Here is a 27,503-nt window from a genome sequence, read left to right as displayed (position 1 = left end):
TCCTGAATGCTTTTGTGTTTGCTTTCCCACCGCATCGCAACAACCACGGAGGCTATGTAAATTAGGAGTAAGTGACGTAAAAAGTATGAGTCTGTCTCAGCCACTTTGGATATTGTGGTCTGTTTTTTTTTCTTGTAATCCTGTTTCTTTTTTTGTTAATGTTTTCCCAGCACGGCTTTGTAGTATTGTGTGCCCAGCTCAGCTAAATGCAGTTAGACTTTCTTATTCACCTCTTCGTTACGAGTCGACGACTGAAACAGTCTCTGAATCTCATCGTACATAAGATGCTAAGTAAAGCTTAAGCATCATCACTAGTCTGGTTTTCCATTTTGTAAAGGTTGACTTCTAAAAAAAACTGATATGTAAAGATACTGCTCACTTGGTAAAGACATGTATTTAAAAATGGCTGTGTCTTTGGTCTCCTTGAAGCTTGCATTTCACCACTCAGTGATGTTGCACTACAAGTTCCACCTCAGTAGTTCCTTAACCTTCAAAAAAGTTTCTGCTCTGGAGCAGGTGCTAAAAACAGATCAAGTACTGTGGTTTAAGAACCAGAATACTCTTGTGGTGGAAAGGGAGGTCAGTTTTTTGGATCCTGAGAAAGTCCCTACAATGGAAAAGCGCCTTATGAAATGGAGGTGGTCAACAGTGAAGTTGGGGGGGGAGTCAAGATGGTGATGGCAAGAAAAGGGGGAGGGCATGAGAGCAATTTCCCAGTTATTGACACCTCAGCTAATTGCTTATGTGTCCTTTATACAGCCTTTTTTTTTTTATAATTAGCCTGCTCTCCAGTCAACAGGTCTTTGTACTTCCTGTTTCTCAACCTAAACCTAAGCAAATACATTACGGGAAAGCTTCCCTCAGCACCAATGCAGTGCTGTTCTTTCTCTTGTACAGCTTGCTCCCTTTTGTTCATTATGTCCCTCTATTTGTTAAGGATGAGGGCACCTTGCACTCTAGTCCTTTTTGCTGTTATCATAAGAATAATAGGAAATGGGCAAAATATGAGCATAATGGGCCTAGCTCCATTATTTTGCATTTGGAAGATTTATTACAATACACAGGCAGCAGTGTGCAGGAGGGATCTGGGAGCTCTGCCGAGGTGCTGGCTTATTCGTTTCTGTCTGTGCTGAGACTGGCAGGAATGACCTTAGCTTTATTCAGCCTGCCTCTGCTCTGGTTACAGTGAAAGCAGGCGTTCAGAGGCCAGGATTACTCTTTAGCCTGACTCGCATGCTGCCAGCAAACGGGAATGGCTAATAAACCAAACACTGCTTGTTCATATGGGTTCTCTGTGTTTGTTTAGGCTGGATATCAAATAGGTCACAGTTTATGAGACCCTGTTTATCTTTGTGGCTTGTTACGTCTCTCATGTTTGTTTGAATATGATAGTTGTATCTGTTAGAACACAGTGGCGGTCACACTACTTACATTGTTTTATAGTATCCGCATATGTTAGAATGCTTGTATCGAGGGTTTATCTGCGCGTTGCGCGTTTATGTGCTAGTGTCTTTTTACGCACTTGAGTTAATCTTTGTGTGATTTTAACAATTCAGTTTTCTCTTTTTTGTTCTTGTAGTTGTGGGTGGATCTCTGTGCCTCCAATGGAACCCTAGGACCTGACGGCGTTTATTGCTGTTCCATGTCACTCCTGTGTCAGACCTGCCACGATGAAGAGTGAAGTCCCATCTGACGCACGACGCAAACAGGAGCCCCTTAAGGGGCCCCTTGGAAACCCTGAGCCTATGGACACTGCCAAGAGCTTCCCTGCTGAAATGGAGGTGATTGGCAAAGCAGGCAGTGAGTTCACCCCATTGTGTGCAGAGGCAAGGCACAGACCCCTGCGTGAGTCTGGGGGCCGCAGAGACTCAGAGCGGGGCCTCTCGGGTCGCAAAAAGCGCAAAAGCCAACAGGCTGGGCCCTCAGACTGCACTCTGAAGGAGGGGCGAATGAGCGAACCTGCTCTGACCCCTCCACGCCCTAGGCCGGGACTGCTGGACGCTCGCAGCGAGGACGAGAGGAACCCGGAATCTTCTTTCAGCGACTGCGTCTCCTCGCCGTCCTCCAGCCTGCGTTTCGGCGATTCGGACACTCTTAGCTCAGAGGAGGAGGGAGGGTCACCTGATGGGGGAGCTGGGCAACAGCAGCACAAAACCTCTGGGGCAACTTCAGCCACGGGAGGAGGTCCTGGGACAGGCGCGGCGGTAGGCGTGCGGCCGTTGTTGAGTCGGACTCGGGCGAGCAGGTCCCATAAGTGGCCGCGGGTCGAACCGGAAACGAGCCATCAGAAACGGCCGTGTCTGGGCTCCCGCCGGCTCCTCCACAGGAGGAGATTTGTGAAAGGCGGGACGGGTGGCACCCAGCGGACTCCGAAGCAGAAGGAGAGGCTGCTGCTGCAGAGGAAAAAGAGGGAGGTGATTGCTCGAAGGAAGTATGCTCTCCTGCACAGCACTAGCAGCTCCAGTGAGGAGCTTACTAGCGACTCCTCCTCTCCTTCCTCCACTGAAGGGGAGGAAGAGCTCTACGTGGATGTGAGCAGCGGTAGCAGCCAGGCCAGCGGCACTGCGGTGGCCTCAGGTAAAAACACACTGTGTTTTTGTTTTCCTACTACAACCACCACCAACACTAACGCATGTTTTTTTTTATTTCGTTTTTTTTTTCCCCTCACAGGGTGTGGGTTTAGAAACACATCAAACTATGATGGCATATGTATTTGAACGATCGGTCCTTTTCCAGTGTTCTTACCCGGCTCCTTTTCCCGGTGTTGTTTTTTTATGTTAAAGATAATGGGACCAAACTATGAGGCAGTTCTTAAGACATGTCACATAACTGAATGCCTCATAGAGTCATTTGGTCACGTCCACAGTTACATTCTTTTACACACTTTCAGTCTCACTTTGTCCCAAGTTAGAATCACATGGACAGGAATGGAGCCAGAGTGGTGTATGTTTAACTTAATCACACACATTACTCAGAATGCTGTCAGGCATATGGCACAAACACTAATAATTCAGATGTGATTCTGTGGGTAGGAAAATGATCTGCTGTAGTCAGCATGGTTTTAGAGGACTCTGACTGACTCAGTGTAGCTCTGGGTTAGAAAGGACTTTTCATTGACATGGTGCAGTTCTGACCAGCTGTTTGCTGAGCCTATAAAGCAGTGGAGGGGGAAAGAACATAGTCCAAAACTTTCTGACGTTTGACAGCTGAACCAAATCCCTCACATGGAAAATGTTAGTCCAAAAAAAAAAAAAAAAAGAGTTATTTTTCCACCTTCCCAGAATCAGCTTCTCATGGTAAATTTCTCAACATCTTAAAAAAAAAAGCAAATTAACTTGTTCCTCTTATCTTAATTCATATATTTGTGATGCTTTGGTAGTCTTTGGGGCACATATATTTCAGATGTGTGAGGGCGAAGTGAAAGCAGGCAGTAAGAAGGTGCCAAAAATGTATGCATCTAAAAATTCCTATAAGAGTAGGTATGTTGCTTTGCTTCATTTTGACGGTTCTCCTTTAACTGGTTTTAGGTTTTAGATGTGGCTTTGTTTGGTGTTGAGTGTGAATTTGGTCCATGCCCTCAGACCAAGAGTTTTATAGATTCGCGCCTCTGCACGTAGTCTTTCTGGGTGATGCTTGTTTGTTTGTTTTTATTTATTTATTTTTTGGGTGAGTCGTAAGACCATGGCTTTGGTATAGGTGGTAATATAGAGGCACATGGCACTGGGGAGAAATTGCAGTATGCGCCCACCATTTTAGTGTTGTTTTCCCTGCAGCTTTTCAGACCCTGGGTACTGCGGCTGGCGAAAAGGCCAGCATTTTCCATTCTGTTGACAGTGTTCCAGTGCTGTACAACACACACACACAGACAGCCAGTGATTTGCATAGATATGTTTGCCCCCACATTCGCACCCCCTCTGTCTTTTACATTCTGGCCCTCTTACAAATACCCCACTCTGCCTCCCCTCCCTCGATCACATGGCCTATTTTTCACATCTCTCTCTCTCTCTCTCACTCTCTCTCTCTCTCACACACACACATGCACGCACACACTCACTCACTCTCGCTCTCACTCTCACTTTAGTGCAGAGGCTGCCTGCACTGTGCAGCTCTTGGGTTCAGGGCCAAGCCTGTTATGGTTTTTATAAGCATGCATGAGAGAAAATGCCCCAAACAAAAGGCACTCTGTTCGAAAGTCTTCTCCATATTTTGTTTTGCTTGATTTGCCATTGCATACTCTCTTATGAATGTCTGAAGCCAGTGAAGCCTAATTGAAGGCCAATTAAAATGCACATTTTTAATAGCCCTTTAATGTATGGCTTTACTTTGAAACTTTTAAATGAAGGCCCACAGAAGAGGAGGAACCAAAAAATGAAATAAAACTTCATCAGCAAAGTCTCTCTGTGCATGTCACGCACTACGGATCGTGTGTACGTGTATGAGTTTCCTGTTAAGCAATAGTACCTCCTCTCTCTCCCCAGTCGGCTCTCCTAGTTGCACAGCCCGTTCCACATTAAGCTGTGTTACCCAACACATGCCTCTCACACTAAGGTCTGAGTTCACTGCTCACACATCACTCATTAGACTCATTCAGACATGTGCAAACCTGCTACATCGACGATAGAGGACTAAATAAACTGGGAGGGCTGCCACTGGCCTCTTTCAGTATGCTCTCTCCCTCTCTCTGACGGTCTCTATGTCCTCTCATCTTATATTTTGTCGTTCTCTCCCTCACCATTCTTTCTGTTGCCCCCTCTGTCTATGTCGTCTTTGGGTGTTCTGCACCGTTCTTTTGCCGTTCTCTCTCTCTGCATCTCAGTGTCTTTCCCTCTCCACCATCTTCTCTCCGCGAGCATTAATCTTCACCTGACAGTACTCTCTGTGCATCTAATGCTCACTAGAAGCAGGTGTCCGAGTTCTAAAATCACTCTTGGCTTGTGCAGTCGCATGCGAAGAGGCACACATTCAAAACTTCTCTCCTGCCGTCAGGGAAAGAGAGAGAGTTCCAGGACAAGTCAACCACAGCCCCAGTTGTGTGATATGAGAAGAGTGCAGCTGTCAGAGTACAGATATAAATCGTCATTGTTTTGCTTTGTCTGTTTATCTCCCAGTACTCAAATCCCTCCTGTCCACTTTGATGTGTAGGAGCAGTTTCGTTTCCATTTGGGTGGGTTTTTGAAAGAAGATAGGGAGAGGACAGTCTGAGAGGGGGAGAGAGGGAGACTGAGAGGCAATGTCTTTGCCTTGGGAAGTAGGTGGGAGGAGAGGACTGGAGCTTGGCAGAGCAGCACTGAAGCCTCCAGAGGAACCAGGGGCTTTCCCCAAAGCCTTGCCCTCGTTTTACTGAGGAAGAAGATGGAGGAGAAGAAGCAGGCCTGCTCGACAAGCTCTCCTGTGGACAGAGGAGGGTTCGGGATGGATTTGGCAGTAATGCAGACCAACCTAATCCAGTGGCTCAAAGCCCATGAAGATTTAAACACTAGAAAAGAAGAGTCAGACAGTGTGTGTGTGTGTCTGATATTTTTCATTTCAGTAGTCATGTCCAATAAAGCAAATACTATTATTTCTCCCTTCCAGGACTTTCTCTGTTGAGTAATTTTTTTTTTCTGGTGAATGAAAAAGGTTCTACTATTGTACTCCATTGCTTTTTGGACATTACATTTGCCTGCAAGTGTTAAAAGCTCAAGTGAAGCAAAATTCATCTTAGTCTCTGTAGATTATCTAGGTATACACACTAAACAAATCAAGGGTAAAATGTTAAAAGATTCAGGTTAGGATTTGTTCACAGTATGACAAATTTTCACCGATATATTCAGTGATTAGCAGTTTACTTCTTCTTCTTCTTCTCCTTTAATGTTTGAGAGTAGGAGGAGATACTCATAGTGCTAAGCAACAAAGCTCAGTGTGTTACCTTAACAACACACACCCAGGAGGGTACTACTCACTAGAGCTACATGTTCCTAAATGAATTCACGCACACACACACCAATGCAAATAATACAGAGCCATACACCAGCATGATACTAAACAAGACGCCGTTATGCTATTGAGCACCTTTGACTCAAATAACAGGTGTATTCAAAGCAGTCTCAGATCCACCTGTTCTTCCAGCATATAAAGGATTTTTTTTTCTTTATAATCAAAAAGAACAGAATATATGAGACATTGCTAAATGAATGAAAAAAGCAACCTCAGATCACTGGGACATTCACCTGAGCTATAAATGAAGCATGTTTGTGAACGTTTACACTTATTGAATACAGTGTGGGCCTCCTCATGGCACCAAAGCCAAACAAGGATGGACTGTCAGGTGGAAACTGACCAATCAGAAGCCAGATGGGGCGATGACATTACAAAAACCCTGACTCTGCAAACAGTGAAGCATAGCTTTGGCTGACCTACATTTACACACGGTCCCAAAACCACTGACTTTAAAAAAAAAAAAAAACCTTCCATATAATTAAGCGACTCTCTCTGCTGGCTCTCTGTCCAGGCATCCCTTTGTGTATGTATGACAGATGCATCACAATGACCTTAAGCAGGAGTTAATGGCAGGGCTAGAGATTTGTGTGTGTGTACTTGTAAGGCGGGGAGATGTAGGAAAATTACAGTGTAAGAAGATCACCTCATTCCCTATGGTGTTCTGTGTGTGACTGTTTTTTTCCCCCCTCGGTGGTCCTGACTCTCTGATGGATTCTTTTGGACTTTGTTTGCCACGCCTTGTGTCTGTAACTGCACAACATTTGCTATCATATTAACTCAGAAATACAGCTATGTCAATCTTGTCAATTTTTTTTTTTTCCCACTGATGTGGGTGTCAGTTTTTATCAGATGTGACTGCATTATGATGAGGGAGAGGCCATGGCCTGAAAAACATAGAGGCAATTTTCTCCTCGCGTGCCAGTCCATCTTCTAATATGCTTCTCCCATGAAACATCTCTTTTCATAAACCCACCTGACTGAAAGCGAGACTATCCTGACGCCATTATGGTACACTTCTGTCTTTATACAAATTTCTCACTGGCTCTTAACTCTAATGTTATCGTTGTTTAGGTGTCCTGGATGAAGACGTGGTGGTGATTGAAGCCACTCCTGCCCCTGCAGTACCAGCCAGCGAGGAGATCAATGTCACATCCACAGACAGCGAGGTGGAGATTGTTACTGTGGGAGATGGCTTCAGGTGAGTGAGTCACTGTGGGTTTTAAGCATGTGATTGTGTCAATAATATGTCGGACAGGTTGTGGTGATGTGATATAGAAGGGGGGAAAAAAAAAAAGCCCAAACAGTTAGAGCAAGCTAACATTATTTGTCCAACCTCAGCAGTTTCATCAAACACCACCTTACTTGTGTACTTTTTTGGGGTTTTTTTTTTTTGTTTTTTTTTGGTGTTCTGCTGAAAACAGTATCTGTTTGTTGCTGTTGTGTGGTGGAGAATGAGTCAGAGCCTCTGTGGAGAGGCTGCTGATATCTCTGGGTTTGGTGGAGATTACACATCTGGGATTTGACATAAAGCTGGCAGAGTGCAGGGTTGTGCAGGAATTCCACAGCGTTCACAGCTGTTGCTAACTCTTCAAGGACAAAGCTCCATGTCAGAGCTAATGTACAAGGCCTCTCTGCAGAAAAAAAAAGATCAAACAAACTCTCCAAGGCCAATGTCATTTGACCCTAAGGTCAGTCTTATACCTGTTGTTTGAAAAAATATGATGGTAAATTGCCCCTCATTTAATGTCATATCATTTTTGGCAGGATGGACTTTGAATCCAGTAGTATTTTCTTTGTATCACTGCTTGTTCTCAAGAGCAGATACAATTACTTAAACATGAAACAGATACTACTTTCATCAGACCTAAACATTAGAAGCTCTGTTTCTCATTTTTCAGTTGTACAACAGTCGCTTTGAGCCGTTTCCATAGAAATGAAAGGAGAGTTTTCTCCTGAATTAATAAGACACATTGTCAGTCATGGCACCTGCTCTAACCGGAATGGACTTGTTAGTAATGCTACTAATGTGTGCACAGAAACACCTTTGCCCTTCAGAATCATGAGATAAGTTTCCACTACTCTTTGTCGCGAATTTTCAAAGTTTCTGAAATATGGATCGAGCCACTCCATGTAAGCGTGGGCGATCTTTCCAAAAAAATCATATCACGATCTTTTTTAAGACACAATCACGATCCACGATCTGAATCGCCGTGCTTTATGTGTGCAGCAATCCTCTGTCTGTATTCGCTACACATATGGGTAATGGCGGTATCTGAAAAATATTTCCGACTTGGCAGATCATACCGTGCATCTGAAGCGTGCATCAGTGTCTTAAATCCGACGTTGTCCACAGCCTTGAGCAGCACCTTAGCCCCAGCTAGACAGAATATGACCGCTTTAGTCACCTCTCTTTTTCGATTGCTCTACTGCGTCGGTCAATGACAACTGTTTATGTTTCTGGGACCTCGTGTGATACAGATGAGTGCAGTCGTACCGACCTGGGTGAAACACCCTCGGCATGGTCCTTAGGGTGCTTCCTTTTAAGGTGGTTGAGAAGATTTGTCGTGTTACCTCCGGAAGTGCAAACCACTGCCCGACAAAGTTTACATATGACTTTGAGAAATATCTGGCTGTGCATAGCCAAACCACTGCCACAGCACTGACGGCGAGTACTTCTCTGGCACCAGCTCCTCATCCGCTATGCTGCTAGCTCAAGTTGAACTGTTTTTCAAATACATCACGCATGAAAGATGTGCTATGATAGAGACACGTGATATAATTTGGCCAATCAGCAGAGCCGGCTAGTATCATTCTATTGGTTTGTGAATGTAGTGTGGATCCGCAATTACTGGCCAACGAAGTTTTGTGTGTTTAGAAACATGAGTGGGAGGCCATAAAACGATTCGCTTGAAAAGCAAATTGTGGACGTCTTCAAGATTGCCACTAACTCAATATCAACTTTGTAGTATCTCAGAAGTGAGAAAATGAAGAATTCATCCGGTTGTCAGAGGAATTCAGTGGATGTCACTAGTCCGTATGACAAAAGTGCTTACTTAACTATATTATTTTATGATTAATATGTGAGAAGAACCCCATCCACAGCGGTAGTGATGTCGTCGCCACCACCAGTATTGAGTGTTTATGTGGATGTCTAACCTTGTCCGTCCTCAGGTTTTAGTCCTAAACCACTGAAGGGTACAGGTTCATTCATGAGGAAGAGCTGTGCTCAAAGCTTCGTCCTAATGGCAGGAACAAGCTAAGCTCCCAAACATGAGAAGGATAAACATTGAAGAACGCCTGCCATGATGTCCCCATTTTAACAGGTTTTACTCTGTCAGCCTTGGGAATAAAGTCTTCACATGAAGAAATGTAGGTGAAGGTCTTTGAAGAAAAGGATGTATTAGTAGCCTGATTCACACAATATTTGATTGGTAATATTAATTGCTATTTTCCCCATTCCAACTCCCCCCCCCCCCCCCACACACAATTTGGAATGTATAATTACCCACACATGCTTCCTCCTGTGCATGTGAAATCTGCCACCGTGTCCTTGTTATGCTATGGTCTGATTCTCGTGTTCAAGCATCAGACCACATTGGGAGATTGCTATTTTCTGTCGTTTGGATGGCGTTGTGGCTTTATGGTGGTCGGCAGTTACGGAGGCATTTTGGAAGTCTGAACTGCAAACACCACCGCCCAAGCTCCGGCCCAGAGAACAGCCATGTCAGAACAGACAGCTGCTCATGACCGGAATGCAGTGACACTTATTTACAGTTCGTCCTCTCTTGTTTACATTCTGCAAAAAGAAAACAGTATTTCCATCTCAGCCAAGATCGGTAGAGCTGTGATAGTTTATCACATGGCGGCCTGTGTGGCTGTGGTCGTGTTATTGTGTAGGTTGTTTGTCGTGTAGTACGGTGGGGCAGAGGCGTGTGTTTGCTGGTAGGGGCATAGGAGGGGCTTTGAGGGGGCGCAGAGTGCTGATCTGTCTCTCACTGGACTGGGCTGGGGTGTGACAGGCAGGGAGAGGAGTGTGTGTGTGTGTGTGTGTAAGTGTGTGTGTGTAAGTGCGATTGAAGGTGGGGGTTAGTTACCTCAAGTATTCGCATCTGCCCAGGATAACTCATGACCTGTGATCAAGGTCAGATGAAAAACTGTTTGTGTGTTGGAGAGTGAGAAAGATGAGGGAGGGCATGTGTGTGTTGTATATGCACTGTCAAGGGGGATTGTTATGTGTGCTCTATGTGTGTGTGTGTGTGTGTGTGTGTGCGTGTGTGCGTGTGTGTGTGTGTGTGTGTGTGTGTGCATGGGCGCTGAAGGATCAGACAAGACAACCTTAATAGGAAAAGCAGTAATGACAGGCTGGTGAGCAGTGGTGGTTGAGGGAAGGGTGTGTATTAGCAGAGAGAGAAGGAGAGAGAGAGAGAGGGAAAGGTGGTCATGCTGTGGCCTGTCAGAGGCAGGTTCAGTCAAGCCAGGCCTGTTCTGTGGGAACTGGATGTCAGATTGCTTTTAGCTCTGACTGCCATACTGCACTGCCTCTCTCTGTCCCCATCAATACATCAGCACTCATATGAACCCTCGTGCACACCAGCTGTGAATCTGCGCAGCTAATGAACAAATCTCATTACAGACCATGCACCTCTATTCTCCTCCCTTTTCCCCTGGAACAGGTGCTGCTACTTCACAGAACCGTTCGTAGCTCAAACGAGCTGAGATGTATGAAACAAAGGTTAGCTTTTGTTCTGCCCTGTTAATCAGTTTGTTTTAGAACTGTGTATCGGGAATGTAGGGTGATTACTTCACAGGAACGCGCGTTCTCGGAAACGTTTAGAAAAGGTAGTTGATGTGAGGCTCTGTGTAAGATAAGAGTTTTTCTCTCCTCAGTTGAGTATCTGGAGTGTGGTACCATTGGGTTCATTGAGTTCCTCCTCCCCATCCTTTGCTTTTTTATGACTCTGGTCTCTCTCTCACTCTCTCTCACGGTTCACAGTATCTCTCATTCTGATTATTTACATCTCTCCTCCATGTTCATGCTCACTCCCACTAACGCCTACTTTGTATTTTCACCCTCTTGCTCCAAGATTTCTCTCTTTCCCTCTCTCTCTCTTTATGTCGCTTCTGTAAACCTCTTCCTCTGTATCTCTCCCTTTTCCTTTCCTGACTAACCCCTCCCCCACATGTCTTCTCTCTCACACACTCCTTCTCTCCCTCTCTGTTTGCTCTCTGTCTCTCTCTTCTTCCTCCCCCTCTCTCTCTCTCTCTCTATCTATCTCTGTCTCTCTCGCTCTCTCTCTCTCTGTCTCTCTCTCCCTTCTGTCTCTGCTTGCTTTAACATACTCTTGTGGAATGCATTTCCGGGAAATGAATGTGTGCTATGTTGAGATGGTGAGCGAGAGAACTCCCTTTATATCTTTCCGAGGTGCCTCAGCTTGCTAGAGAATGCAGCCATTTTAAATGCATCGCAGAGGGGGGAGGGGCAAGAGGGAATTGTGGGTGTGGATGTCAGAGGTCAGCAGGATGAGCAATGAAGGTTTTCCACTGAAAGATCCTTTGTTTACAGTGAGAAACAACCAATGAGAGAACCAGAGCGAACTGCTATGTATGTGTACATTCAGGGAGGGGATCCGGCTCTGTCTATGCACACATACTGAGGGCAGTTATATAGACCTTGTGCTATTTCATACTGTTTGTAGTGCTCTTTATTTCTCATGGTTGGACCCAGCTTAGATATTACCCCATATTAAAATACGAGAAAGTGACAAAATAAAGGAAATGGGGAACATCAAGTGGGCTATTAATAAGGTGCTGGATCTCCATGATTGGTCAGAACGGTGCCTGTGAGCACTGGCGTCGACTCCACAAGTAGAGTGGATCTCTGAGTGGAGGGGTGAGACAGCATTTTCGAAGAGGAATTCCATTGTTTGGTGTTTTGTGGATGCTGGTGGAAAATGCTCTCCACAATGTCCCATCAGCGTTCAATCTGTTTGTTTTCTTGGCACTGAGATTGTTATGACGTAAGATTTACATGGTTTCATGCTCATCAGACCATCTCCTGACCGCTTGTCCCGAGTGGATCTGAACTTTATCGTCCTTGATGAGACCCTTTCCATCAGGATAGCGTAGCTGCGGACGACCGCTCTGAGTGGCTTTGTATTTACTGGCGCTTTCTATCTAGTTAAGTGTAAACCATACCAGGAAAGTGCACTCCATGCTATAGCAGATCCACCAGACCACCCGTTTTCATGAGACACCAGCACCCAGGCCTGTGTCACTCACAAACATGCGAGTTTAAGGTGTCGTGAGGGGTGTGCCCTGCGGTCCAAGCATGGGATCCTTCTTTGTGAAGTCTTCAATGGACTGTTCTTCATGAAACTGCCTGAACACCATCCTCTCCAGCTCTAGACAGATAATTGGTGTCAGTTGATTCACATGCGGTTGTCTGCTCTGCCATGTGTCGTGAACCAATGCACAGGCATCACGTTCAAGGAATCTTAATGCAACATCAGAAAGGTTGCCAGTCCTCATCCGTGAAACACATGCCAGATTTTCCTCAACAGTCATTGAGATCTCTCTGTCTACCCATAGCAGCCAAAATAATGGATGTCAGGACCTGCTCATCATTTTCATGTCCCTAAGCATGATGGAATCTTAATTTTCTAATTAACTCAGGAACCACTCCTGTACTGAAGCGTCTGCCTTTAAAACACATCGCATCGCGTGACCCGGCCCGATCCATGGAAGGTGTCATTTTCCCCAAACAATATCCCTGGAACCTTGACTGAACTGTTGTTATAGTGTGTAATAACGTGTATGAGGGCGTTGATAACATACTCGTCGGATATGTAGGACTACATGTGTATGTTAGTAAGACTAGGCATGGCATGTATATCTGCTTGTTTACGTGTGTGAAGGGGAGATGGAGAAAGAAAGGAAGACGGAAAGAGTTGGGTCTGCTTCATGTTCAGTCAACATCAGTGGTCATTTCTCTCCATAGGTTAGGGATGAACTGCAGTTCTCAGTGTGGTAGCTGGTCTCGTGCTTGTGTTGTTTTGTAATTCTGAATGTCGTATACTGTTTACAGTCAGTGCACAGTAGACTACTTCCTCTGCCACCTCGAGTGTGTAATGCCCCTCCCCCTGCCTCTCTGGATCCATAAATGCAGTCTTGTGTCCCTGTGCACTCTCTCTCATTCTCTCTCTCCTTCTCTCTCTCTCACTCAAACACACACACACACACACACACACACAATGCCCTTACTGACGAGGCCTTTTGAGAACATCTTTGGGCATTTGACATGTGAATAACTGAACCGAAACCTTTGCCAAGTAACTCCTCCCAAAGGTGCTTGTGTTTACAGATTCTTAACCCTCACCATAACCTCTAAAGGGCATAGTGGTAAACAGGTATTTACAAAATAATCCCACACCTACTTGTGGGTAATTAGGAGCTCCTCCCAGGTGTGGGAGTTGAACCCCTCCCTCGGTGCTTGGTAACGTTACCGTGGGAGATATAAGCATTAGCCAATTAGAGAGCAGTAGGCCCAGGTACCTCTGCTCTTCTCATCCTCTCTGTTCTAGGCTTGGTACATGGTTACTAAGGGTTTAATATAGTGTTTCTACAAATTGTCTGTGCTCAGACAGGGTGTATATTGGACTGAAAGCATAAAAGATGCCTCACATTACTTTCATGTGATGGGAGAAGTTGAACTCTCTGTTATTTGTTGATCTCATGTTCAGGCACCTTGTTAAATTTGAATTAATTTGAATTAGGTGAGTTAAAATAATTTAGAGTTCTTACTCCACTGGGGCTATTTTTGACTTCATAAATATAACCTATTTATAAATTAATAAATTGCATAATTACCTCTTGTGTTTTAAAATGAACCCTCATTTTCTCGTATTTAATTTGTCAGAACATTCCTAAGAGCCTAGTGCTGCCAGGGCTGTAAGGCATTTGTGTTGAGGCACAGACTGCAGATACAAGGGTTCAGAATGTTCAACTTTTGCACCTCGTTATGTTTATGTATCTTATCATGTTTGAACTGTCTGCAACTTTAAAACGAGCAACGGATTTGGCTAGATTTTTTGTCTGTAATGGCTAAACAAATTCTTTCTGGCTGTTGGTCCAACATGTTTATTAACAGTGTTCAGATATGAGTGACGCATGCTTTAATCTGTGGTCTGTGTGTGTGTGTGTGTTTGTGTGTGTGTGTGTGTGTGTGTGTGTGTGTGTGTGTGCGCGTGTGTATGTGATTCTGTTTGTTCTCAGGCCTCATGTTTGGTGTGTGTTGTTTACTGAGGTGAAAGGGCCTCTCAGAGTTTCATCGTGTTTTAATCTGTACTCTATAAAGCACTCAGGCACTACATTTGTTTGCTACCTGTTGCTTGTCAATTGAGATCTATTCTCAAATGGCTCCTGTCTGTGTATCAGATTGTGAGGTGGTACCACCTTTCATATCGCACGACACTTAACAAATGTTTTGCTTGCATCTTTAAAAAATTGTTATGGAAAAAAACATAGCATATCTTCTGCTACTCTCGTTGTGTAAGCACTCAGTGCTAAACTTTTAACATATTTTCTACCCTCCTCCCAAAAATAACATAGCATGCATTTAGGTTCTCTCTCCCTCTCTCTCTCTCCCTCTCTCTCTCTCTCTCTCTCCCTGTATCCCTCAGGGTATCTGAAGACTGTCTCCCTTCGAGCCCCTTCACACTTGTTGGTAGTCATTTTGTTTTGATGTATTAATGATGCAATCTGTGGTTAAGGGGTTTTGTGTGGCTCAGAGTTGGGAGACAGGAGGCTTCTCCTGTTCTCCCGATAGACCCCTGAAAGCCCAGCCTATGTAATAGCTCAGCTCCCTCAGCCTGGCTTAATGTATCCATGGAAACGCGCTTTACGGCAGCCAGGGCCGGCAGACCGCCCCCTCACTTCCCTTGCTCTTAGACTGCTCATTTCAGACAGTGCGCTGATAGCTGCTCTAATCGGTGGGTTTTATATGGGCCAGTAAAACAGGTCTCAAAGTCTTGTGAAGGCATTTTATGACCACAGTTCTTATTTACAGCATGAATATGCCTTTTGTTTGAAAGAAATGAAACACTGAAGTTAGATGACACGTCATTTACATTTTTCTTTCCCCCCACACCTTTGTTTTTGTTTTGGGTTTCTTTTTTTTGGGGGGGGGGGTTCAAAAAAACAAACACACACACAACATGAAAAAAAGCATGGACATGGCACTGCTCATGCAGATGGTGTTAGATAAAATATTAGCTGAATATTATTTAGAAAGCCTCTCCTTTCTCTTCTGTCTGCTTTTGGTATGGGCTCAGGTCTCAGGGTGTTAGTTTGAGGTTTGACACAGCAGCGTACACACCTAGGAGTGGAAAAAGGCCTCCTGTAGTCATATGACTCACACCCAGAGATATGAGGTTAGATGACTGCTCATGGACCCTCCTACTCTCATATCCCCACGCCTCCATGTGTTTACATTAAAAGCTCCCTTCTGGAGTGGAAATATCTTAACCATTTGTGGGTTTAGGGTATGTGTAGGCATTCTGTCTGATAGAGGTTCACTGTTTTCACTTTCAGTTACACAGAATGGCACGCGAGGGTTTTGGTGTGCCGTGTTACTGCAGCTGGCTCTCTGTAGATGCAGTACTGTCGCTGTGTGTATTTAGATTTCTTTTTCTGTTCTCTTTTGCCCTGGTGTATAAATTCATTTTTATGGATTAATGTAACCACCCTACCCCCCCACACACACTTTTTTTTTAACTTCAGTATGTAATTTTGGTGTTGTAGAGCATTATGTTTGTGAATTTACTGATACTGAGCATGTGAGTGTGTGTGAGTGAGAGAGATGGGTGTGGGTTTTTTTTGTATGCTCTGATGTTGATCAGTGAAGAGCACATGTTGCTTGTTGGGTGTGAGAGTAGATGCCTGAGTGTGTATGTATGTAGGCGAGCATGTATGTCTTCCTCTATTGAGAGAGGACTTGTCTGCCTGAATGTGAGTATGCAGGAAACATTATATTGCTAAATGTGAGGGTGTGAGAGATTGCATTGTTAAATGTATTGTGTGTGCAAGAGTGATTGTGAATATTTGCGTGAATTGTCACATTTAGGCTCATTTAGACACATTTAGATCACTTTAGGCACATTTAGATCACTCCAGCAACTCAAAGAAAGTTGAGCAGCCATGTATCTGTGTAGCAGCCATGTATCTGACATAGTGTCTGCTTAGTCTTCACTAAGATGCACAGATCTAAAGCGGAATTAATTAATATCTGTGGAGAAAAAGCAGAGTTAATTTCCTCTTTAGGGCCTGTCTTTTTTTAACTTTCTGTTTTTTTTTTTCATATCTCCTTTGCTCTTTTGATGAAAATCTCCCACTCTCCTTTGTCCATTTTCTGAGCTCGCTCATGTTCTCCCCTCATGTTCTCCTCTCATGTTCTCCCCTCATGCTCTCCCCTCATGTTCTCCCCTCATGCTCTCCTCTCATTTTCTCCTTCCCTCATTCACATGTCTGACTTACAGCTAGAGAGCACAGAACCGAAAACAGTTGCCTGTTTGATTTCTGTATAAAAGATCTTAGATATGTTTGTGGCCCTTGACTCATGTCTGGAGTGTGTGTGTTTGTTTCCACAGGCCTCGTTCAGTGGGGGGTCATGGCAGGATGCACTGGGGTCCGAGCTGCTCCCAAAACCGGACCCAGGATGGGCGTGGTCGGCATCGTCTGTCCACGGTGATCCAGCCGCTGCGGCAGAGCGCTGGAGAGGTTGTGGACCTCACAGTGGATGAAGACGGTGAGACTTGACACTCTTTCTTTGCCTGTTCACCCACTCATTTCTTCTCTTTCTCTCTCATGCACCCACCCACTCACACTCAGTTCAGCACTCACTAAATTAGTCACTCACCTCTCTGACTCAGGTATTCTGTCTGTCTGTCTGCCTGTCTGTCTGACTGTCCGTTGTTTGTTCTCTCCTTTTCCCTTTCTATCTCTCTCTTTCTCTCTCTCTCTTCCTCTCTCTCTCTTCCTCTCTCTCTCTGTCACACACACACACACACCCCGCTCATCTCTTGGCCTGGTTCAACTGTGTTGAATGCTGAATGAGCTGTTACTCCATGTTATCAGGCAGCATGTGGATGGTGTGTTATATGTTGTATCATAATCTGTTGATTTGGATTCTAAATATATTTAAGAACAACATTGACTTACCTCCTCTACCTCACAGAAATTATATGACTGTGCTTATTGGAAAGTGAATCTTTTTTCATTTTTTATATGTCTATTTATTTATGTAGTCAGTTTATTTATTTGAACTTTATTTCAGCTGGCAGACTCACATTATTTAAGGACAGGCTGAAGCTGTCTTTCCAAATGGCATTTATAGTTTAGATGGAAAAAGAGATTTTAAAAGGTATGCTTAAATAAATAGATAAACGAATAAATAAGTAAGTGTTGTGTGAAAATGTTAGTGTACAGAGCTGTAGACACTGAGCTGTGCTGCAGTGCATTGTGAAAGCCTCCAGGTCTTTGATATGGAGAAGACAGAATTCTCTTGCAGTCGTCTAGCCGAACACCGTGTAGATTTTTGTAATATCCAATGCCATGCCAAATACACTCATTTACCACACAAAACGTTCCCTCACCTCTCAGTGAGAGGCTATGGATTATGGATGTAGACGGTCCCAGGGCACAAAGGTGTTGGTCTCGGAAAATGCAATTAACATCATCCTCTCTTGACCATCTCTCACTGCATGCAAACATAGTTAATAATGATCAGTGTGTGCGCATTTTCATTGGAGGGAGGGGTGAAAATAGCAAAGGCATCTCATGCTTGTGCCAGAGATAGTGAAGGGATCTCAAAGCTTCACGTTTCAGAGTATAATTTTAATTTAATTTATCGCATAATGAAGTCTAGCCGTTATGCAAGCAGCTAGAGTGGAACAAAAAGGGTTTCAACCTGCCGCGTGTCGGAGGCAGTTTAGTGCAGTGTGGACTACGTGTTCTCTGACTAGCTATGTAAAGCTGTATTGAAACTGATTCAAAAGCGTGGGTGATTTTTGATGGAGTGGATTTGTTATCTTGTTACGCAGAAATGTGTTTTAAGAACAGTGTTTATAGTGGACGCTCATTGTATCATTTTGACATACAGTAGAAATAAAGAAAAACCTTTTAAAATATAGCTAGCCTTTTTTTAAACGCTAGTCTGGAGCTCCCAGCAAACTGGCACAGCAGTCTGAGATATGATTACATTTGCATTTCTTTTGAGGGGAGAAATTAATTTGCCACTATGAAAAGCAGATGGAATACTCTGGAATTCTAATGAGGAACGATCCTTCTGGGCTGCTCAGTCACTAAAGCGCGCGCGTGCGGACACACACACACGCGCGCGCACACACACACACACATGCACACACACACACACAAAAGCAGAGAAACAAAGACAGACATCTGGTTCAGTGGACACACCACACGTTTTCTCACCTTGTTTGTTTCTCTTTTCTCTGTGTGTGCTTCTTTTACCTCAGATCTGTCCGTCGTGCCAACCACTTCTGACATCGCGATTCCCCAGACTGTCAGCTCTTCCTCCTCTTCCTCTTCCCACAATGCCTCTACCTCAGAGACGCCACACGATATCCCAGGCCCCTCCAGTAGCTGCCCTGTTGCTGCCCCAGACGGCATGCTGGGATCACAACACCACACTGGGGGCCCTGGTCCCAGCACAGCAAACAACCCCACTGAAGGTAAGCAGGGTCTTTCAAGTTGGGTCTTTGGATTTATCTACATTTATACCCCTGTCTTCACAGACAGTCTACAGAATACAGTCCATGAGGAGTATAACTCTCAGTGACATGTGATTGCACTCATATTAAATTGTGTGAGTGTAAGCAGGGGCCTCTCTGACAGGGTCACCGGGTTGGCCTGAGTTATTTAGAGCTTTGAGAAGCATGTGTTTTCATGGATGGTCTGCAGAATGTACTGTCGAACAGCATCTCCCAAAAATGGTGTCACTCCTTACTGGTTTGTTTGTTGGGTGTGGCCTGACAAAATCTTTCAGAAAAAAATCCCTGAAATAATTATGGCGGAAAATAAATTTCCTAACAAAACCGGACATTGTTACCTTTAGAATCCTCGCCGCTTAGTTAAACTTCCAAAGGACTGTTAAGAATAGGGGCCTTTGTGGTTTACCTCACATATAAAGGAGTCTGTGAGTCCCTGAGTTCTCATATAAAAGATTTTACCTAAACATGGTTGTACGTTTGTAAATCTAATTTTACTGAGGCTAACAGCAGTCTCTTAGACAGGAAATTCTGTGTTCGTGCATGTCCTAACTCAGGTAGGGTTTTAGGAAGTATTTGTCTTAATGGATATTATACATTCTGCTCTGTACCTCTTGAAGACTTTACCACTTATCTTCATGTGATTTTATTTTCTATGCATATTAGACAATCTTAATCTGATTGTAAGCTTGTTTTAAGTTAGTTGTATTGTAATGTTATAAAACTGATTGTCGCATAATTTTAGGTTGTTATTTGCGTATGGATTACTGTTACTTATTTTTTAAAATGTTTTCCTCATATCAGATGAAAGCAGAAGAGGCTCCTCTGTGGGTGTGTCAGGCGAGAATGGGGGTGTGGCCATGCCCCGCCTGCCCTCCTGCTGCCCTCAGCACTCCCCATGCAGTGGGCCATCCTCAGGTCACCTGACCTTAGGCCACACCCACTCCAGCTGCCTGCAGGGAGCATCGTCTCAGCAGTCTTCGTCTGCGCAGCCGGGCTCCCAGCATGGCCACGCACACTCACACCATTTTCATCATCATCATCACCATCCACCCCCTGCCCCCTCCTCATTGGCTTTCCCAGAGCCTAGCTGCCCACTGGAAAGACCGACGGCTGTCCCCGCTCCATGCGGGGGGGTTAGCAGCAACAGCAGCCAGTACCATGACCAGGTAAGGCTCACACAGGATACAGACAACTGTAATGGTGTATAAACAGCATAAGGGTGTAGGACAGCGGACTCTTGTAAGAGTATTACCAGATCTTACACCGCCTTAGTCTAAGTGCTATGTAGACCTCACCTAATACTCTTTTGATTTCCTTGCAAGAAGCCTATTTTGCCATGTTTTTTTTTTTTTTTTACTCAAAATTAATTAAAACAATTAGCTCTGATAGCTTGATTGGTTTCAGTGAGGCAAAGAGCAAAATGTAAATTGCCATGTGAGTTACTGCAGCTCTTGGTGTATGCAGTACGATACAAGCCTTTGAAGATGTAGTCCACAGTGCTTTTTATTCATCAAATATTTGCTGTATTTATGAAAATATCTCTATATTTAGATAAGTAAATTAGTTTAATATGGTTTCTCCTTTTATCTTAAGCATGCTAGGCTAGAACAGTTCAAATCACTTTGGGGGTAAAAATGAAATTCTTTTCCTTTTTTTTTTTCTCCTACTGAAAGGACAGACATATTTTGTATGCCTGTGTGGTGTTTGTGGTGGTTTTTATTTTTTCTTGGACAGATGGTTTATGGGAACTCATACCATATGCCATCATTTGGAATTATTAAAGAGAATGCCTCATTCATATGAAGAAAATACAGCACCCCCAGACATCAGGATAATGAAAAGGAAAAAGGAAAAAATAGTGCATCCTTTCAGACAAATTAAAAAGAGAGAGAGAGAGAGAGAGAGAGAGAGAGAGAGAGAGAGAGAGGGGGGAAGAGAGAAAATGTCACAGAAGTGTAATTTAAAAGCGTCCTCACCGTATTGTCATGGCGTGAATAATTCACATGGCGCTAATTGCAGCTGCAGCTGAATTTTATTCTTTACCATCAAAGCAAGGCTGTGGTGGCAGACGGTGAGGGTAAAGGGCTGTGTGGATGTGGCAGAGCTCACGGAGCTGGAGGCCAGTTCAGTTTAGGTCTCTCTCTCTCTCTCTCTCTCTCTCTCTCTCTCTTTTTTGACTTTGTGTAAATGTGCGCATTACTCAATAATGCATGGGACGTTTGGGGCCGTGCGCTCTGGAACAGGTTTTCAGGGGCTTTAGCATGGAAAGGAAGTTGTTTACATGATGAATGCATCAGGCGTAAAAAGCCAGTGCCCTTTGATGATAAGGCCATGAGCTATGAATGCCCTCAGCTACCGAACTGGTAGCGCCTTTAGGTAGCAATGAGAAAGTGCCCTCCGCCAGCTATCCAATATGTGCAGATAGGAGACTGTGAATCAGGCATGTTTTATACATCAAAGACCTCAGAGCATAAAGTATGAACCTGCAGTCCTGATTTTAAGGCTTAATGATTTAGCAGAAAGGGCTGGTTCATAGTTTACCGTTTGTGTTTTGCTTTTTAGTATGATTTTTAAATGACGGTGCACATGAGACTGCTGTGTTTTCTTTAAACAGGGCGCTTAGTCAAAGATTTTGGTCGTTTGTACTTAATCAAGAATGAAAGGGCTTCAAGGCATCTCATCAACGTGTTTTTCAGTCAGTCCACAATCCACTTAAGAAGATTTCTCTACGGCGCTGTGATCATGTGAAATGTGAAATGTGAAACACAAACCCTGAATACCCTCTTAGCTAAAGTGTACAGTTTGTTGGGGAGACAGACACACTTGTTTTGCATCTAAAATTAGAGATCTAAGACTTACAGGCCATGACACATTTCACTGTGCCGCACATGAATGCATGGTATGGAAATCATTTTATCAAAGTGGAAACTGAAAATGGGATATGATGGGTTTTTATCTGTGCTTTGTCACAACGTAGTTTGCTGCACTTACCTGGCTGTAAACCCCCTTTCTCTCTCTCTCTCTCTCTCTCTCTCTCTCTCTCTGTCTCTCTCTCTCCCTCTCTCACTCTCAGCAGACTCTGCCAGTGGATTTGAGTAGCAGTGCTGTGCGTAGCAGTGCGACAGGAGGGACAGGCTTCCATGGCACATCAGCCTTTGACCCTTGTTGCCCTGGCTCCGCCTCTCGGCCTCCGCCCTACGTTTCCCAGCCTGCACCAGGGCCCAGTCAGCCCAATGTAGTGGAATCATTCAACCCTGCCATGGTGGCCCAGCCACAACCTCAGTCCTCCTGCAGACACTACATGCACCCCTCCTGTAAGACACTCTTCTGTATTCAGCACCACAACTGGCCATTTAAATTACTCTTAAATAACATTTATATGATAGATATTTTCATCAGGTTTGAAACTGTTATAGATTGCCAGAAATGGTTTGATTGTAAACCCAGCAAAGGTTTAATTTTAGTCCTGTTTTTTTTTTATAATCTCTTTCAGTGTTTGAATGAAAACACTGTTAACTGGTGAGGCTGCATTTGCTGATATAATTACTGCCATTTGCCTTCATCAGTTCAGTCAGAATAATGACAGCCACTGTAACAGACTGTACAAACTGCACAGACAACACACAGGACTGTCTGCGTACAGATTTGCAGAATTGCGTCTATTTGATGTAGTAGTGTATATGTGTGGTATGCTTTTGGGCATGTTAACCAATATGGTTAAGCTTTCACTAACAGAGGCAGAGGGTTTTCTGTTTCATTTTAGATAAGATTAGCTAGTCACCAAAAAAAGACGTGTGTGACGCGCACTGACTCTTCTCTTCTTTGTCTGTTGTCGTTACTGTGCTGTTTTTAAATCGCTTGCTCGCCTTACTCAACAATCGCAGACAAAATGGAACGTTCACTTAGAATGTGACCAAATTAGATTTCATCACCAACATTTGCCTAGATGATGATTAGGTTTTGTGTTTCTTTAACTTGTGTTCTCTCATTCCCTCTCTCTCTCTCTCTCTCTCTCTCTCTCTCTTTTCCTGTCTCTCCCACTCCGATAGACGGCCCTCTGGCACGCTCTCTGCATCATCAAACCTCATCCTCCTGTCCTCATTCCCATGGCAACCCGCCCCCCCCTCAGCCCCCTCCGCAAGGTGAATACGTCATCCCTCACCCCGTTCTGCCCTTTCATACGCCCCTGCCTTCTCATGCCCCCACCCACGCCGTGCCCCCTGCCCCTCCACCGTCCCTTCCAACCCACCACCTCACTGGCACCAGTGCCCCTCTCCCTCAACACCTTCCACCAGAGCACCAAGCCCTGCAGCACCACCTTCCTGTGCTGGGGGCCCCTGTACAGAGGCTCCACCAGCACGACGTGTTCCAGAGGATGGAGGTCCAGAGACGCAGGCTGATGCAGCACCCAACGTGAGTCTGAACTCTTTACATCTCTCTCTGCTTTATTAAACACTGAAAAAGCAAGACCTGTTCACTACACGCTGTGTGAAGATTTAGGATACGCGGAACTCTTCAGAACTCTTCAGACCTAACTCATTCTCTCTTTCTTTCTCTTTTGTTCCACGTCTTTAATCTCTCGTTCGCCCTCTCCACGCTCACGCGTTCTCTCTGTCTCTCTCTCTCTCCCTCTCTCTCTCTCTGTCTCTCTTTCTGTCTCTCTCTCTCTCTCTCTCTCTCTCTCTCTGTCTTGCTGTCGTTTCTGTGGCAGGCGAGCACATGAACGCCCCCCTCCCCACCCCCACAGAATGCACCCGAACTACGGCCACGGGCACCACATCCATGTCCCACAGACCATGTCATCCCACCCGCGCCAGCCTGACCAGAGGACCACATGGTAAACACTCGCAGGACAGAAGACCTGATGTTCATTAGACCCACAGCAGAACAGTGTTCACTGCTCACATGAGTCACAGATAAGGTCTTATCAAAGAGGTCATGAACTCAGTTCAAGCTATGGAATTAAGGGGGAAAAAAAAACCAAAAAGAAAAGAACTGGTATCCAGAAGACCTCAAGTTTACGATTCTGGTGCCGAACACACACACACACACACACACACACACATCAAATCATACACGTTAATGTATCCCTATCATATTACCTGGTTGAGTAAATGCTAAAAAAAATACCTAAGAGAAATAGTAAGTGTATGGACTGTTTTGTTTTTGTTTTTGTTTGTTTTTTTAGTGAAGTTGTTGTGTTTGTAAAAGCCTCATCTCAGTTTGGGTGCTGACGTTGTGCTGACTGCTGTTGTTTCTGTGTAGGGAACTGGGGATCGAGGCAGGGGTGACTGTAGCCCCCTACCCTTCAAGCCATATCCACCCTCACCTGCCTCACTACCACCCTCCACCCAGACTACACCACTTCCCCATCCAGCTGATGGTGAGGCCCCTCCCCTCATCTTCCTGTACCAACACAATCCAATGCACATCCTGAACAGGAGTGTGCATACATTTGCATAAATTAAGAAGAACTGATTTCAGCTATTGCACAAATTAACGACAGATGCCCTAGGCACCTTTTTTTTCTGTTTTTACAACAGCTGTTATTTCAGGGGTGGCTTGTTGGGCCCCATAAATTATGCGTAGTCGATTAATAATGTTTCCATCAGCCATTTCAAGTGTGAATTGCACATATCAGAGAGACTGCATGTTGGCATTGAACAGTCTGTAACCATTTTTTCGGGGGTTTTTTTCCGTTGTTGAAAATGGTTCAGTAAACACTAGGTGCTGTACATGAGTGATAATATTCACTGATATCAGACTTCAGGGCCTGTTGCAACAAATGGAATAAACATTAATGTGACTATTTACAATGATAATTCAGTTTTCAATGACTGAACTCTCTCTCTCTCTCTCTCTCTCTCACACAGCACACTGGCATGTCTGAAGTTACGTATCCGCACATACGCTATATCTCATCCAGAATTACTGGATTTGGACGAACTTATGAGGTGCGCCTTGCCTTGGACACTCCGAGAATAATACTCGATGTATCTTAATTGGGCTGTATCAGTAAATAGTAATATCAATGCAGCTGATCAGTTCAACCTTTTCTGTTGTTGTTGTTGTTGTTGTTAGTTTGTTTATTTGTTTGTTTCTTTGCTTTGCAGGATCTGCTGCATTTAGAGGAGAGGTTGGGGACCGTGAATCGAGGAGCCTCTCAGGGAACTATAGAGAGGTGCACTTATCCACACAAATACAAAAAGGTGAGTGTGCATGCAAACATGACGTGTGTTTTATCCAGTCCGCTGGTAACACAAAATCATGTATGTTTGCATTTTAAGAGGGAACTGAGGCTCTCTGTAGCACTGAATGCTCAGCCAAGGCCTAGACAGCTGAAAAAACTTGTTTAACTGAGCCAAAAGTAGTCAGGTAGTACGGCAGAAACTAAGGATTCCACACAGTTTACAAACAACACTGAATATCACTGATATTGGAGGCAAAAAGTTCCATATAGATTACAACGTGCGTTAAGTATCTGAGTAACAGTGACCTAAACCCTGCCGCCCAATACAGAAGGTGGTGGAGAAAGACATTGACGAACAGTTAACCCCTGAGGCATGGTCAGCTATTGGGAAAAATATGCACGCAACCTCAACCTCGGTGAGAAACAAGTGAACAAACTCATTGGCAAATCTTGTTTCTGCTCACATCTGTTGTAGATGATAGTGTTTTGGGGGCAGTAGTGTGAATTGGCTGAAGCAGAGACAGGGAAGGAATACATTTAAGATTTTTTTTTTTTTTTTGCCTAAATTGCTGTTTTGTCATGTGTTACATTTTTTAGTGTGGGGTGTTATGGCTTGACATGTTATTTTCTTAATGAGTGTTTTTTTTTGTTGTTGTTGTTGTTTGTTTGTTTTTAATTTGGTGGTTTGCTGTGTAAGTTTTGGTTGTTTGAGTTTGCGCAGGATTTTACCACTCAACATAAGGGGCCTTGTTTAAACCCTTTACTGTTCCTGGTGGAATAACACTATGCAAATTCAACTGAAACGAATAAAACATTTAACAGACGAAGAGCTAGGTAGAAGAAAAAGAGCAGAAAATAGTCCCAGGACCGTCCATGTGCTTTCAGAAACTGATTTACTAGTTTTGTTTCCCACCCCCCAACTGAAGTGAATATTTTTGATGCAGTATAATGCGTCATGGCTTGTCTTGTCTTTTGCATGAACAGAGAAAGCTGCATGGCAAGCAGGATGAAGATGAGGGGGCAGAGGAAGATACAGAGGAGAAATGTACCATCTGTCTCTCTATACTGGAGGAAGGGGAGGATGTCAGGTATACCCCTACATTAATGTGTGTGTGTGTGTGTGTGTGTGTGTGTGTGTGTGTGTGTGTGTGTATAAATGTCTGTGCACATTTTGTGTTTAGCACTAAGGCTGGAGAGTGAGAGCCGCTGTCTGTCTATGTACACGATGTATATAAGAACTCTGTGAGAGAACCTTTTATTTATTGATTTATTTTTGTTGTTGTTGTTGTTGTTTTTGGGGTTTTTTTTTAGTTTGTAAATATCCCCAGAGGTCGGCCTCAGATTTCGTAGTAGTGCCACAGCCTCACTGTCTTGTCACACACGTACACTCTTCTGCCCTCTGCTGTTGGAGAATTGCACTACATTCTCATTTCTCAATGGCATTTACCTTCTGTAGTGATGAAACAAAAATCACTCTCTGATATTGACCGAGGGATCAAATTTACATTTCTTATTAGTAACATACATAATTATACAGGAGGAACGGGACTTTTTCTTCTGCATTATAGCAACCCGAAGAGCAGAGTCGAAGTTTTACAGAATGAGACTTAAAAATGAAATTTCGCATGTATGACATTCAGTCAGCAACTATTGGCACAAAAAGTTTACATTTCTGATAATGCCTCCTGAAGTCCAACTCCAATCATCATATGTAAAGAGTAATAAAAATGAGGCATAATTCATTTAGAAGGTGTCTGCCCTCCCCCCCCCCCCCCCCCCCCCAGCATATGACATAACTTTGTGACTCCCATAAACAGCCTCATCATCTTTTCCTTCTTTGTCTTTCCCAGACGTCTGCCTTGTATGCACCTCTTCCACCAGCTGTGTGTGGACCAGTGGCTCCTCACCAATAAAAAGTGCCCCATCTGTAGGGTGGACATCGAGGCACAGCTGTCCCCCGAGAGTTGATGCTGTTTTTTCCAGCAGCTGTTTTTTCGTCAGACTTTTTATTTCTTGTTTTGTTTTTTTTTTGTTTTTTTTTTTTTTGTTTTTCTTTTTCTTCAGTAACGCATTCAACCAAAGATGGCATGAATTACCTGCGCAAATACAATATGGGGAAGAAAAAAAAAAAACAACTACAAACAAATCTTAAAAGAAGAAAACATCTAAAAATGCATTGAGCCTAGAGTGCCAGCTATCATGTAGTATCAGTACTGCTAGAAATGACATCTCCATTATGTGTGGTTTTTTTTTTTTTTTTTTAATTTTGTTGTATTTATAAAGCTTTTTGTGTAGCTTCTAATGTTCTCATAAGTGTCATTGTATTTTATTTTTGCATGGTTCCTTGCAATGCATTTCTTTGCACATATGATGAATACAGGCCACCCAAAGGCCTAATAACTTGCAGGCAAGGATAGCTGCTCTGGTAAAGAAGCATTTTTATATACCTAATGCCTTGCTTTACTGGAATAGCCTCCATTTTAGAACATTGCGGGATTCATTTTATTGATCAATATATTGATTAGTTCATGTTTAGATAATGTGATCTG

The 27,503-nt window shown here is 43.9% G+C and overlaps 1 protein-coding gene across 2 annotated transcripts; it reads left to right on the top strand.

Annotated features, from left to right (window-relative positions):
• The first annotated feature begins 1,591 nt into the window (after nucleotides 1-1,591).
• Nucleotides 1,592-27,503, top strand: rnf111 (ring finger protein 111). 2 transcript variants are annotated; one of them, XM_030792187.1, is made up of 14 exons: nucleotides 1,592-2,577; nucleotides 7,051-7,177; nucleotides 16,623-16,780; nucleotides 18,510-18,725; nucleotides 19,566-19,930; nucleotides 21,838-22,078; nucleotides 22,814-23,177; nucleotides 23,476-23,601; nucleotides 24,030-24,147; nucleotides 24,638-24,718; nucleotides 24,878-24,973; nucleotides 25,284-25,370; nucleotides 25,939-26,042; nucleotides 26,805-27,503. In XM_030792187.1, exons 1-14 carry the CDS (start codon nucleotides 1,671-1,673, stop codon nucleotides 26,920-26,922), a joined length of 3,108 nt encoding a protein of 1,035 aa, XP_030648047.1. In that variant the 5' UTR covers nucleotides 1,592-1,670; the 3' UTR covers nucleotides 26,923-27,503. The 2 variants fall into 2 exon arrangements, with proteins under 2 accessions (XP_030648047.1, XP_030648052.1); XM_030792192.1 differs by lacking the exon at nucleotides 25,284-25,370.

The sequence above is a fragment of the Chanos chanos genome, chromosome 2 (assembly GCF_902362185.1).
Source record: "Chanos chanos chromosome 2, fChaCha1.1, whole genome shotgun sequence".
Classification (NCBI taxonomy): Eukaryota; Metazoa; Chordata; class Actinopteri; order Gonorynchiformes; family Chanidae; genus Chanos; species Chanos chanos.
The sequence above is the reverse complement of the archived record's forward strand: the minus strand, read 5'-3'. Positions and strand labels throughout refer to the sequence as shown.